Raw genomic sequence first — 15,630 nt, 5'->3', positions numbered from 1 at the left:
TTGTATTTACTAATCATATGAGAAAAGTATTGGTAAGGGGTGTGCAATTGGCTGTATCAGTAAGCCCATGAGAAGGTGCTGACTCACAACTTTCTTCGCTTATCAATATCCCTCCGAAGTATTCCCAGACATAGCACTGGATCGTTGCTATGTCATTTGGATGTCTTCTCGAGGGTCTACAACAGGTCTCCTTTGTTGTAAGTACAATAGGACGTGAGTGTGAATAGAGAATAAGAAGAAAAAGGATAAAAGTAATAAGATACCGGCTGTGATCTCTAGTCCAAGAGCAAGAGGAGTGACAGGGATCGAGTCTGTTAACCACGACATGACGGGAATGCGATAAGAAAATTTGATTCCTCACAGATTGGGAATGGCCGTGAAGTCTGATAGCACCAATCAATCAGTGATTGGTAGTGATTGGTAGATCAGCGGATAACATCATATAGGCCATATGACTTACTACCAATGGGAAGTTGGTCCACATCCTCAGCCTGGCGCCTTCGGTCATAGTGCTCGGTACATTTGGGACAACAATGTCTACCCGAACCATTCATAGCCTTGATGTAAACAAATATAACATTGCAGTCAAAATATGTCAAACAGTGCTCGCATTTCTGCCTGGCCTTGCAATTAGAAACAGGTGTAAAGTCAACTATGATAGTGTAGCAAATTGTGTAAAGATGCTGACCTACTCACAGCTCTATTTGACCTCATCTTATAGCTGCATCCCTCCAAGCACATCACTCCAGTGCTGCCATTTGTGAATACAACAATCAGGTTCTTCAAGTGATCTGTTGGTGACTCAGAGGCCGCCTCTGAGTTCCGGATTCCCATGTTACGGCAATTCCTCCAGGAGGAAAACATGAGGATGGCGATAAGTGGAACAAGCTTACAAATTGGACTTCCTGTCTTACAGCTGCTCGCAAGTTGCTTTCTCCTTACCAGCTTGCTTCACTCATGCCCAACCCCAAAGGACTCAATGGAAGTAGCACACAGCCGCGTACATTTTTGCATTCCTTAAGCTGTATCCAACGCTAAGTTGTGGTGTGTTAAACATAGCTCCAGATGATGTAATTTGACCCTTGATCGAGAAATATGTCGCTGCCGGGTACTCAAATCCGGACATTCTCATGTCCCTGAAGGGGTCTTTTGATGCAACGGAATGCAGCCTGTCGTGCATATATTATGCTTTCACCACACTCTGATATACTAACATTAGAATCTTCAAGTCTCGCTCTGCTCAAGAAAAAATGCATGCAGTGGGGCCTTAAAAGCACCCAAGGACAAGTGCACACCTTGCAAAGTGTCGGACCTGCCATTGAATGTTTGCAAAAACGATACCCAAATCAAGGATCCCACGACATGAAGGGTGTGTTACGTGATGAGGAGGGAATAATGGCTCCCCGGTAAGTAATATAATATAGAGCTCTGATCCAAGTTACCTGATCTCCAAAATAACAGCCAACTAATCCTTGAGTACATGAACAAAGTGTTAGTTTTGGTGATTCTGCACCTTTGTGCTAACTATATATTTTCATTCCTTTCTCTATCTATTCTTCTATCATTCACTATTGATTGTGTTCTCTATTATTTCGCCTTTGTGGCTGCTTTGTTTACCTTTGTTTACCAAACTTCGGACAGTACTGCAGAGTCCAATGCTTCCTATTCTCTAGTTACTCACATTGGACTCTAGGTACTGTATACCTGTCATACTCTCTAATAATACAGTTACTCACATTGGACTCTAGTTCCAGTCCCTGATTGCTCTCAGCAAGTGGCTAGACACTTCCTTTAAGCTTTGTTCTTAATACAAAGTGCATCCTAATAAGGTTGCAGCACGCAAACGTTGCAGGCTGAAATGTAGTTACTTTTGGACTGCAGGAGTAAACGACCTATGGACCTTTGACCAACATGACAAGTGGAGGCGGTTTCAACTTTTCCTTCACGTGGGGTTGGAACCGTTCTCTGGTAAGATCTTATGGCTCAAGATTTGGTGGACGAACCATAATCCGTGATTAATCTGTGCATGGTACTGCGATACTGTAGAGAAATTAGGTGGTATGTGTACTAAACCTTTATGTTATCATTGATTAATGACTAGCAACATATTTTAGGCATGCCGCTTGTCACCCAGAGTGACCCAGGTACTGAGAACAATGGCATAGCAAATGCCCAGACTCTCCTGCGTCATATGCACAACCCTGGTCTTGACCGAACATTATAGCACGCATTCAAAGGATTGCACCGTAACATCAAGCCGGAGATTTTCTGGAGTCAGTTGCAAAAGCGGTGGTCCCCTGGATTTGAGATACTCATGGATGAAGGACTCAACAATGGCCTATACAACCCCAACAACGCCTTAGAGCGGTGAGTGTTTTTCTCTCATGTAACTACTTTCCGTTCATCAAGTTTCCGCATAGGCTTATCTTTCACTTTATTTTCATCCCATGGTTATAGAGCGAGCTTGATCATTTTGCTGATCGCTTCAACACAACATGCCCTCGTTGCAACAAGAACAAGATTCTTCCCCAGGGTTGTCCTGACAACATTTTTCGACAGCCAACATGTTGGGACTCAAGTGATTTCATGGTACGTGTTCAACTCAAAATATTTACTATAGCTTTTGCTTATCATTATTTACAGGTCAACCTACATAGTCCTTTCCTCCAGCAAGTGCGCGAGAAGTATGCAAGCCCCAATCATGAAGTTTTCCTTCTAGTACCACCAGCATTCCATGAACTGGCCTCAACTTTCCTCTCAGACGCCGGAAATCCTCTTGTCACCATGAACATGGCCTGGGATGTATATTCCATGCTACTCGATCATTTCCATCTGCATGACCAAAAGGTCCTTCAAACGATGATGAGATCTGAGCCAGTTTCGCGTGGAGATGGACGCCCTGACCTGGACTTCATTGCCATCGTGGATTTCCCACCTTACCGGCCTCGACTTCATGACAAAGCACAAGGCTTCGCTGCAGGTGTAATATACTCATCAGATGAGGTTTCAGACGACGATTATGTTTTGGGATGGACACAGTTGGGTGGGAGCGGAAGTAACTAGTATTGTAATAGCGAGTGTAACTACATACATACAATGACTTTCTTGATCCTTGCCCATAGCAACTCCCTTGTGACCTTCTTTACTGAACCTCACTCCCCAGCACTTGTGGTTGGGTCTGCAAATCTCCTTGCAGCTCACGGGAAACCGATATCGAAGGCTTTTGACATTTTTGATGGATGTGACTGGAACCCCAATGAGTGAGTGGTGCCCAAATCGATACCGATGGCTTTCAACATTCTTGATGGATGTGACTGGAAGATCGCTAGAGATGGAAGGTTGGATAAGCTTGTAGTTGGAATAGTGTGGCGAGTCAGATGAGCTACTATGCAACACTGTCTTGGTAAGTTGCAAGAATGAATGTGATACTTACACCAGTCATGTGCCTCACTCGTTGTTTGTCATGTAAATCTCCATGCTGCCCCTGCCGCCTTTGGGCTGTGAAGAATATAAGAATTTAGAAGGGGTGCCAAAAGATAAGCAAAGTGAGACTTACAAGTAAGTGGTGCCCAAATTGAAACAATGGCTCCCAACATCTGTTGAAAGAAGTGACTGGAATAGAGATTGTAAGGACCGTTTTATTATTTCCTTATCTTCGCTATGTCTTGGTTCTCAAACACTTTTCCCATTACGCCTCTGGCTCTAGGGCTAGAGGTATCATTTGCCGTTCTACTTCTCATAGCCCTCACAGGCTTTCTTAACCATCGCTACCATTTTATATCACAGATCAGAGACTGGGTATCGCTCCCAGCCAGCCAGCACACTGGGTAGAGACTGGTAGTAGGCATCTCGCCAACCAGCTCCAAGCCCCAGTAAAGCCTGGTAATACTAATAACACCTTATTTAGGATCGTACCTCATCATGAGGATATGGTCCCTGAACACGCTGTCGATGATGAGAACTGTTGTTAGAAAACCACACACAAAACAAACTAACACACAATCCTCCCAGATTCCACGGAACTTGTTTATGGGCTTTGCCTCCTAGAACAGTGGAGTGGTCTGGTTGTTCGTGGGGTGGTACATATAAAGATCCTTCAAAGTAAAACCCAGAGGTGTATGAGTGTGGGTTTTGAGGAGGAGGGATAGTTGAATTTATAGGAAGATAGGTGCTTTGTGGCGAGTATAGACGAGCACTACCTTGCTAATGGTAGCACAAGGTAGGTTTGAGAACGACGAGGATGACGAGGTGACGAGGTTCCCAGTGATAGCAGGCTCCTGACGCACAAACTGTAGTGCTCAGAAGGACTCTAATCGAAAGGGATGACAATGACTTCAAAAGTGGGAAGTGACGATGACAGCAGTTGACAGTGGTAGAAGTGGGAAGTGTTGTGACCACACTGGATCACAAGTAGCAGAGTAGTGAACTTGAGAGTAGAGAAGAAGTCTGGATTGGATTTCCTGTTCCTTTTTTTTACAAGGTAAAATACAGGGGTTTATATAGTAAAAGAAAAGTAGGCTATGCACAGTATAGCTGTGCAAAAAGAATGAGAAAGAATATGAAGGAAGGAATGTACGCTGACGAATCCTGCGTAGGTAGTACAGGATAAGATTGTCAAAAAAAGAAAAGAAAGGGATAGAACAATAAATGCTGTGAGTGATGTCACAGGTTTGTACAGCCATAAAGTAAAGTCCAATAGCAAAAAGAGAGCAGGAAGATCATGATGTCATGGGAAGATGCAGTAAAAAAAAGCAAGGCAAAACACTATCAGTATCAACACAGTTCCTTTATTGTCAGTCAGGCATTCTAAAAAAATATGTGTCCATAAAAATGATTCAAAAATCAAAAATAATCGCACTGTAAATGAATGTTCTGCTGAAAAAAAGAAACTGGAGCCACCGGTCCACCACCTAGTCCAAATCTGACAGTTCCATGGCCTTACCAATGGACTGGTTGTGTTGGACCACCTGATCAAACGAGGGAGGGAGAGGAGTAGTTCCAATTTGGAACAAGTGAGTCCCAGGCAGCGTGTGATAGGTGTAGCTGTAGCGAAGACGATGGACAAATGATAAGTGTACCCAAGTGAATGGGACAGCGATGAACATGGGCGACGCAAGGGGATGAACCTTCTCCAGCTCAAAAACTACCCACCCACGCTCCAACCAGGCAAGACGAGTGACCGATGTTTTGATAGTATATGATGGCAGATCGACATCATGAAGATGGACCTGTTGCCCTATTTGGACCGGCCGCCGGGGCTTTGCTGATATCAGCAGTGGCACGTGGTAGTCAACGGATCGGCGACGGAAGCGGATAGGAAGTGGTGACATCAGAAATGGTGGGGGTGCAAAGAAGATGAGGAGGAGGAGGGTGGAGGTGACGAGGAGGTGAACTAAAATGGGGACCCAGAAACGACCGTCGGGTGAGAATAAAAAGGAGAGGAAGGGGCCCATGGTGGGGTTAGGCAAAGGAAGGGGAGTAAGAGAAACGACAAAAGCGAGGGCGCAATGCAATGTGTAGCCAGTGGCGACGCAAAAATTTGCCGAAATGCCGAAACGCGGAAAGTACCGGATGGAAAAGCAAAGGTGAGCGTGACTGGATTGCCTAATAGAGGTGGTGCTGATCAGCCACAAGTTCAAAAAGGGCAATATTAATTACTATTCCACGTGGCACTGTGCCTGTGTGGCGCAAAGGCGAGTCTTTTTGAATATTCGCTTCGTTATTGACACCTGTCCATGCTACCAATCAACTTTGGTGCATGACAACGCGTGACGATCCTCTATTATTAGTACAAGTCTCTCACCTGCTGATTAATTCAAGTCAAAAGTCGTACAATAGTTACTCTCCCTTTTTCTTATTGGTTGATTAATTCCTCAGACCACTTTTCGTATATTCTCCTTTCGGTCTGAGGAACGGACAGTTCCCTATATAAAGCCTTACCTATTCATGTATGGCTCCTTAGTTTTCTATTACTGAATTTACCCGCTTTACTCCTCAACAAGAACCTTTGAAGCTTACCACTCAAAGTCCTCTACTCGCTATATTTACTAGCGTCTGTCGACCTCAAGCTCATTGAACCCTTACTCCCTGCAAGTGCAGAAGGAGATAGGTTTAGTTTTTGTTATAGTCTATCGTTGCCTCACAAAATAGAAAACTCACTCTACAATCTGTTCACAGCGCACCATCTCGCTTGAACCCATTATAGCCCTAACCTACCTTTTCCTTCATCCCTCGGACGTGCTGTCATTCACCGTCCTCCTACCCATCCAAAACATCCACTTGCCTTCTAGCTAAGCTAGCTAGTTGTCCTTTCCAACATTCCTACCCACCTCTAAGTAATACTCTTACTTGTTCTTGCTCAAGTCCTCACCCTAGCCTTCGTCTTTGATCACTTCTACAATCGTCAAAACTGTCGAACACCAGAGAGAGCCTAGTAACGGACGAAGAACGACGTTCACTCGAGGAATTCCACCGCGCCCTCAACAACCGAGACCTCCACGTTGCAGTACCTGTCAACGCTGCCACGGATCCCCAGCCTGCCCACAGCGGCACAGAAACTGAGTACTACGAAGACTCATCAGCCGCCTCTTCCCCCATCTCTGAACTAGAAGGACTAGTTCTAGCCGTCGACGATTTAGCATTCAAAATCTCCCAACTCCGTCAATATGTTGCGCTTACTCGACTACGCGTCAGCAGCTGCTCAAACCTGCTTTTGGGAATCCGATCAAGCGTCCAGAGAATTGTTCAGGTTCAATTCGATACACCTAGAGCACCTACCGATCGAAGTCTACGAACAGAGAATCCTAGAACCCCCTCGTCGGAACGACAGTGAAGAAAGACGAGCCCTCAGACGACGGGCGGCAGAACATAAAACAGCTCTTCTCATACTATCCGACGGAATCTCCCCACGCATCTATCACCTTCAGAACTACGTTGAAACTCCCCAACTCGCGTTCTCACCAGAACAGGACGGGAGAGAGATCCATTACCTGCTTCCCTGTGGAATCATCATCCACCGACGACCCTACTCCGCACCCTACCTAGGATTCCTTACGCCGTATCTCGAACCATCCAAAATTGACGTATACGTTACAGCATCATTTAATCCTACCCCTCTTGAACTTCTTTTTATGAGAATTGGAATTTACGAAACCAATCTCATCAAGTTCTATCGGGAGATACCATTCTTCTTCGACATCCCCCTCACTCCCGAACAGAACGACGCCTTCAACCCACGAGACTATCTCAAGACAGGAGTCCACGTATTAGTTGTCACCCCTTTCTGCCGCGACGCAATACGAAGGATAGTAGCCTGCATATCGCAATTTCGCAAACTAGTGTTTAAGATTGGACACGAGATCCTTGAAGGAAGGAATTGGGAAAGAGAACAGAGACAGATCAGGAACGTCTGCCGATTGTTCAGAGAATACCAAAACTACGGGAAAGAAGTTTTTGATTTAGTCATCTGCCACCCCACAGACCGTTTCATCGTTACCGAAATCAACACCGAGTTCTGGGGAGTACTTATTTGAGATAACAACAGAGTCTACTCGCAGTACAAACCAGGGTACCATCTGACTAGAGGAAATTTCTCTTACATCCCTCCCGTCTCCTCGTTGATCCAAGGAAATGTTCTTATCGAAAGAACCCCCTCACCAGACGAAACGACCTCGAACTTGGACAGTAACTCTACCACTAGCTCACAGGTAGAAAGAGATTTGGAAGAAGAGGAGAATATTTTTGGATTTACTTCTAACGATTGGAGTGACGAGTTTGATTACGATTCAAACTAAATAAACCTCGTTTCAATCCTCCAAAGTGTTTTCCGAATATCGAAACCCAAAGCCGTCCATAGAACCGGAGACTCCGCCCAGACAAACCCTACCGCTACCGCCTACACGCCCACCTCCACCTCCAATTCCTCCAAAACCCTCATCCATGTCTAACCCCACGCAGTTACACGGCAAAGTAACTCTCGCAGCAGAACCCTTCGAATTCAAAGGAGAGAAGGAACGATTCATAGCATGGCGCCAAGCACTACAGTTGTACTTAACCGCCTATGCATCCTACTTTCCAGACGAGAAGACAAAGCTCATCTACCTCCTGTCCAAAATCAGCGACCAAGGAACGTTGACAGTAAAAGCTTGGAAAGAGAACGTGCTTACCAAAGCTCTCGACGCAACTACCCCTGTATGGCCGACTCTCTCGACCGTCCTAACAGATCTAGCCCAAGTATTCAGGAATCCAAACGAAAGATCACAGGCGGTAAACGAGATTGAGATATACAAACAGGAAAATAAGCATTGTGACGAATTCTTTAGCCACTTCACAACGCTCATGGACAAGGCCGGATATGACGCTACCACTCACTTCGACGTGATCAATCGTATTCTCAAAAAGAATCTTCACTCTCGAATCTGTGACTTCGTCATCATCCAGAAAGACCTACCGAAAACATTTGCTGAGTGGAAGACGCAAGCCTATGCATGGGAGGCAAGGAGAGAAGAGTTTCAGTTAGACGAAAGACGAAAGAGAGAAGTCACGCAGCCGTCGCGACCTATCTATAGACAACAGACGTATACGCACCAGCATGTGCAACAGCCGCAGCCACAGCAGATGGCGAGACCCCAGACGAATCAGTATGCAAGAAGGTTTGAGGATCAACCTCAGAGAGGTGTATTCCCCGGACAAGGCGTACCTATGGATACAGACCGACAGAGTCGGTTCAGATTATGTTACGGATGTGGCCAGCCGGGTCATATCGCAAGAAACTGCCCTCTGAAGAAAGTTGCAGCTAGAGAAGCAACCACAACCCAGGAGGAGACGAAGACGAAGGATTTTCTCGAAGGTCAGGAGTAAGCACGGACTCTCTGACCAGTAAGCACGGTTCGGAAAATGCATTTGTAACTGATAAATCAAAACATGTTTCCCAAAACCCACGTGCCGAGAAATACGCTAAGCCACATTCAGCGGAATGGTTGGCTCGACGAATTAAAGACCAGAAAGAAGAAAGAGCCAAAGCATTGGTTCGGAACTGGGCCTCGCCCCAGTGTTACCCACACATCACGACGGATACAATCAATTTACTCAAGCAACACAATGAAGATTATATCGTAGAGCAATTGAATGTGATCAAGGATTTCGCATCTCTCCCCCCATCTCATCAACGCAAACTCTCGCTACAATGCCAATTATCCACCATCGACGATCACCAGATGCATGTCATACCAGTTTTGATAGATTCAGGATGCACAGACTCCATCATTGACGAAGCCTTTGTTCGGCAACACAACATTTCCACGAAACCACTCCCAACTCGTGTTATTGTTTCAAATGCAGATGGAACCAAAAATTGCACTGGACCTCTAACGGAATATGTGACACTTCGCCTAACGGTGGCAGGTCGCACGGAATTAATGGACTTCCTGGTCACTGGACAGAGAGAGGCCAGAATTTTATTAGGACATGACTGGCTACGACGCACGAATCCCAACATCAACTGGCAAACCAACACCATCACGTACCCTTCCGATGATACGGAGTATCACCCTGAAGACGGAGATAGAGTCATCGCTGTAGACTTACAGAGCAGGATTGACAAAATTTCCGTTGAAAGCAACGTATCTCAAACCAAAAGCCAGCAGATTGCAGAAGAATCAGAACGAGCAAAGTCGACACTCACGTTCAGAGACGTCGTTCCCCCGTTTTATCATCGTTTTGAGCCAGTATTCACAAAAGTGTCGTTTGACAAACTTCCCCCATGATGAGTCTGGGACCATGCAATTGAACTCCTACCAGAAGCCAAAGGTCTAGACTGTAAAACGTATCCACTTAACCGAGACGAACAAATTCATCTTGACGAATTTTTGAAAGAGAACCTGGAGACAGGGAGGATTAGAGTATCAAAATCCCCTTACGCATCCCCGTTCTTCTTTATCAAGAAAAAAGACGGATCTCTCAGACCGGTACAAGACTATCGGAAACTCAACACCCTCACGATCAAAAACCGATATACGTTACCCCTCATTTCAGAATTGATAAACCGACTTAAAGGAGCTAGATTCTTCACCAAGCTGGATGTCCGTTGGGGATATAATAATGTTCGAATCAAAGAAGGAGATGAGCACAAGGCTGCCTTCAGAACTAACAGAGGACTGTTCGAACCTCTGGTTATGTTTTTCGGACTTACGAACTCCCCAGCCACCTTTCAGACAATGATGGACCGACTTCTCCGAGACCTAATCAATGAAGGATCTGTTATCGTATACCTCGACGACATCATGATATTCACCGACTCGTTAGAAGAACATAGGAAGATCGTATCTAAAGTTTTCAGATACTCGCAGACAATCAGTTATATCTCAAGCCAGAGAAATGCGAGTTCGAGAAGAAAGAGGTCAAATATCTAGGAATGATCATCTCACACGATACGATTCGCATGGACCCACTGAAAGTACAAGCAGTCGCAGAATGGCCAACACCACGCACAAAGAAAGAGTTACAGTCGTTCCTAGGATTCTCGAACTTTTACAGACGATTTATCAAAGACTATGGAAAAATTGCCAAACCACTAACGATTCTCACCGGAAAGGTAGACTGGGAATGGGCTGAAGACCAGCAACGAGCATTTGACGTTCTCAAAAAGACAATCACCACTTCGCCCACGCTCGCAATCCCTAACGACGAGGATCCATTCAAAGTTGAATGTGACGCCTCCAACTACGCCACAGGAGCGGTGTTATCCCAGCAGCAAGAAGGGAAATGGAGACCGGTCGCATTCCTGTCAAAGTCGATGAACCCTGCAGAGAGAAATTACACTATCTGGGATAAAGAGATGCTAGCGGTAATGCATGCGTTAGAAGAATGGTGTTACGCACAAAGTGCTTAACAAAGTCTGAGGGTTCGTCGAGTTTGTTCAAAGAGACTTATCCGAAGACAAGTTCGAGGATGTAATTCTGAATAGAGGGATTCCAACGGTTGTTGGTCTTCTTCCGTATGGAAGTCTGATCTTGGAAGTTCTAGCTTTGTAAGCGTGAACTGCGTAGAATCGTATTGGAGAATACTACTACTGTTACAAGCGTATTTATAGAGAAGTAAGTCGGTGATAGGAGTTACGTCCTATCTAGGGTAGGTCTGTCCGTTGAGGACTGAGTACTATACAAAGTAATAGAAGTGCGAGAGGAGCGGAAGTGTATGTGAGGGACGTGAGTCATCGGTCCGATGGTATAACCAATGAGTAAAGAGAAATGAGTGGTCCGTAATAGAGGTAGACAAATTGTAACAAATGGCGACACCTCCTCATGGGAGCTAAACACCGGTTCACCATATTCACCGACCATCAGAACCTCACCTACTTCCGAGACCCCCAGAAAGTAAACAGACGACAGGCTAGGTGGATGGACACACTAGCCAGATACGACTTCAAGTTAGAGCATGTAAAAGGCTCAGCAAACACGAAAGCGGACCTACTTAGTCGAAGAGTAGATCATCCGAGAGGCGAGAGAGACAACGAAGGACAGGTCCTTCTACCTCAGCTCGCGGAAGCAAACATTTATACTATGGAGGACATGTTAGAAGAACACTACCTGGACGAGCTGCTAACTTCGCAGCACAAACTAGACGATTACGTGGTGAAGAAGTTGAAAGAAGATCCAAAGGTTTGGAAGAAACGAGACGGAATCATCTGGATAGGAAACGAGAAAGAAGACGAGTTGACGTTAGGGTCATTCAAAAACAGCATCTACGTACCCAAAGACCCAAAGTTGAGGGCACGTATTATTGAAGAAGAACACGACACGAGCCTCAGTGGACATCCAGGAGAAAGAAAGACGTACGAAGGAGTAAACCGATCCTTCTGGTGGCCTAGCCTAAGGAGAGATATCAGGAAATATGTCGCAGGATGCGAGATATGTCAGAGAACGAAGTCGCATCGCCAAAAGCCGCATGCTCCCCTCCATCCCAACCCAATCCCTGATCGTCCTTGGCAGATAATCACGACGGATCTCATCGGAGCATTACCAGAGTCAAACGGATACGATGCTATCCAAGTTTTTGTTGACAGATTCTCGAAAATGGCCCACTTCGTACCAACACACGTCACTCTTGATTTGTTAGGCTATGCCAAACAACTGCGAGATTCGGTTATACGACTACACGGTATCCCAGAAAAGATCATATCGGACAGGGGACCTCAATTTATGTCGAACTTCACCAAGGATTTCTATCAAACCCTTGGGATTGAACCCGGTCTGTCAACAGGTTACCACCCCCAAACCGATGGGCAATCCGAACGAATCAATCAAGACCTAGAACACTACCTGCGCACGTTCATTAATCACCGACAAGACGACTGGGCTGATTGGCTAGCCATTGCCGAATTCAGGTACAACAATCATCTCCACTCCGCGACCAATCAGACCCCCTTCTTCGTAAACTATGGTTCTCACCCTCGTAAAGGGACCGGTCAGAAGCCTTCCGGGCGCTCGCAAGCTGCCGAAGATTTCGCAACCTCTATGACGAAACTACACAAGCAAACTCGGCAATCATTATTACTCGCTAATCAAAACCTCAAAAAGTACTATGACCGGAAACGCACGGAAGCACGAGAATATCACAAAGGAGATAAGGTGTGGTTAGAAGGAACTCATATTTCCACTGATCGGCCAATGAAGAAGTTAGACGACAAGCAATTTGGCCTGTTTACGGTAAAAGCAAAAGTCGGCCCATCCGCTTATCTTCTAGACGTCCCTAGATCTTGGAAAGCAATTCATCCGGTATTCAACGAAATCCTCCTATCACCGTATCACACGCCGGAGTTCCCCAATCAACCTTGTACTTTGAAACCTCCGCCGATCCAAGTCGATGGCGCAGTCGAATACGAAGCCGAAGAAATCATTGCTTCTCGACCCACTAAACTCAAAGGGGCCAAGCTTGATTACTTCGTCCATTGGAAGGGATACCCAATCACGGAAAGGACGTGGGAACCCGATCACCACTTGAAAAATTCCCCTTCGCTTATCGCCACATTCCACCGCAAAAACCCTGCCGCCTCGCGCGTAATCGCCTCCGCTGTCTTACGATTTCGCCCTTACAAAAATTTCACTACGACAACCGAAAAACCCCGCCTCTTCGACTGGATCACAAACCGCTTCACGGACTGCAGCGCTAAGATTCTTGGGACAAGAATATAAAAGGGGGGGGTAATGTAAGGACCGTTTTATTATTTCCTTATCTTCGCTATGTCTTGGTTCTCAAACGCTTTTCCCATTACGCCTCTGGCTCTAGGGCTAGAGGTATCATTTGCCGTTCTACTTCTCATAGCCCTCACAGGCTTTCTTAACCATCGCTACCATTTTATATCACAGATCAGAGACTGGGTATCGCTCCCAGCCAGCCAGCACACTGGGTAGAGACTGGTAGTAGGCATCTCGCCAACCAGCTCCAAGCCCCAGTAAAGCCTGGTAATACTAATAACACCTTATTTAGGATCGTACCTCATCATGAGGATACGGTCCCTGAACACGCGTGACGATCCTCTATTATTAGTACAAGTCTCTCACCTGCTGATTAATTCAAGTCAAAAGTTGTACGATAGTTACTCTCCCTTTTTCTTATTGGTTGATTAATTCCTCAGACCACTTTTCGTATATTCTCCTTTCGGTCTGAGGAACGGACAGCTCCCTATATAAAGCCTTACCTATTCATGTATGGCTCCTTAGTTTTCTATTACTGAATTTACCCGCTTTACTCCTCAACAAGAACCTTTGAAGCTTACCACTCAAAGTCCTCTACTCGCTATATTTACTAGCGTCTGTCGACCTCAAGCTCATTGAACCCTTACTCCCTGCAAGTGCAGAAGGAGATAGGTTTAGTTTTTGTTATAGTCTATCGTTGCCTCACAGAGATGAGAATCTGGTTAGAACCAGCCCTGTGATACACTGCATTTTGTGGAGCAGTGTTCTTACCACCAAATGATTATCTGGTAAGGCAGAGGAACTACGCTACTGTATATCATGAGTTGCAACAATGAGTCTGACACAGACACCACACTCATTGCAGCTCCATATTTGGTCAACCATTCATCGGGCCCAAGGTGCGCAAGGTGGTCACTCGAGGAATCACATCCATTGTAAGGTGTCACATGACTTTGATATTGTTCCATTCCATATATTCTCTTTCTCACGAGGAAATCTTTCGGTTCACCGTTACTCTCAACGACCTCTCCTCACTTTGTCTCTTTAGCTCCTCCCCACCTCTTCTTTTGGTTGTAGGGATGACAGCTGTCTTGGGTGTTTGTCCTGGCTCTCTATAACAGGTCAGGTTTTTTTTTTCATATTTTTTAAGCTCACCCAGCTCTTTACGCTCACTCAGTCCTTGCTCCTATACCTGTTTTTCTTCATTATGACAATGTTTCCTCCCCCCGCACCTTCAAGCTCCAAACAGCCTGAAAGTTTGGTGTGTGATGATGAAGTTGATAATGAGGATGAAACCCTGGGTAGGTCCTTTTTTTTATTTCACATTTCTATTGTATCTTACTCACAAACGGTATCTTGTAGGCGTTGTTTTGTCTTTACTCTCCTGCGTTTCCCTCAATCCCAGCAATGCCATGTTGCTGATGTCCGCAGTCCTTGACAGCGCCCAGGGGAACCCCGTTCCTCTTGCTCCTGCCGCCGCCAACATGTCTACCGCCATCGCTTCAACCTCGTCATCTACCACTGTCGCGTCAAACACTTCCTCGACCACCGTTGCGCCGACTCCCTTTGCTACCACTGTTCTATTGGCCGTTTCATCCCACGGTCCCCATGTTCCTGTTGCACTGGCAGCCATAGGTGCATTGGCATCTAGTACCAGGACCCACAATGGTCAAGCATACAATGTTCCCGAGGGTCCTGTTACAGGGGCAGTTTATTTAGTTACAAGGGGTCGCCGTATCGGCATTTTTTCCAGCTGGTGAGTTGTCCTTCCATAATACATTGTTTTACTTAACTCTTCTTTCCTCTGCAGGCAACTCACATCCCCCCATGTGACGGGTGTCAGCCATGCTGTCTTCAGCCGTTGGCCTTCCATTGAGGCTGGGATCACTGCCATGGAGGATGTGATTGATGCGGACACGACGCAAATTTTGCCTTAAACTCATACCTACATTGTACGCTACGCTGCCTGTATGATAGACTGAATAAATGTGCGAAAACGCGCTACTTTCTTGCCTTCCCTGAAGTCATGCATCACACCCGCACGATTGAATTAATATTTGCGAACAAGCTCTCGATCATACATATAAATAATTGGGATTTTAAAAAAAATGTTGCCACAATACGGCTGTATCCAAAACTCTGAAGTGTAACCATTCATCCACCATACGGTACTGACTAATGATGGGTTAATGAGTTGCCAGTACCAAGTGCTGATTTTACGTCCCGCACCACGGACATGAAAGGGTTCCAGCCAAGCTGGGAGAGGTATGATTTGTACACAAACAGCATAATTTCAGCCACCTCTGGAATACTTCAAATATTATAAATATATACTTTGTGATAGATTAACTAAAATTTTACCAATATTTTGAGAAATAGCTGTGAGGGTTTTTGCCCAGTTTGAGGCTGACATGTTGCTGGATCTTATAAATAGATC

At 45.6% G+C, this 15,630-nt stretch overlaps 2 protein-coding genes across 2 annotated transcripts; both read left to right on the top strand.

Annotated features, from left to right (window-relative positions):
- Positions 1–1,911: 1,911 nt before the first annotated feature.
- On the top strand, positions 1,912–3,264 carry SERLADRAFT_407006 (uncharacterized protein; the record flags this gene model as incomplete). The annotated part of the gene is made up of 6 exons (XM_007316203.1): positions 1,912–1,968; positions 2,115–2,144; positions 2,225–2,367; positions 2,580–2,589; positions 2,644–3,055; positions 3,164–3,264. The coding sequence occupies 6 exons, from the start codon at positions 1,912–1,914 to the stop codon at positions 3,262–3,264; spliced, it is 753 nt and encodes a 250-aa protein (XP_007316265.1).
- Positions 3,265–14,406: 11,142 nt separating this feature from the next.
- SERLADRAFT_435936 (uncharacterized protein) lies at positions 14,407–15,130 on the top strand (the record flags this gene model as incomplete). Its single annotated transcript, XM_007316202.1, has 3 exons — positions 14,407–14,494; positions 14,556–14,949; positions 15,004–15,130. 3 exons carry the CDS (start codon positions 14,407–14,409, stop codon positions 15,128–15,130), a joined length of 609 nt encoding a protein of 202 aa, XP_007316264.1.
- Between the last annotated feature and the right edge of the window lie 500 nt (positions 15,131–15,630).

This window comes from Serpula lacrymans (genome assembly GCF_000218685.1).
Source record: "Serpula lacrymans var. lacrymans S7.9 unplaced genomic scaffold SERLAscaffold_5, whole genome shotgun sequence".
Taxonomy (NCBI): Eukaryota; Fungi; Basidiomycota; class Agaricomycetes; order Boletales; family Serpulaceae; genus Serpula; species Serpula lacrymans.
Note: the sequence above shows the minus strand (reverse complement) of the source record. Positions and strands in the feature narration are given on the sequence as shown.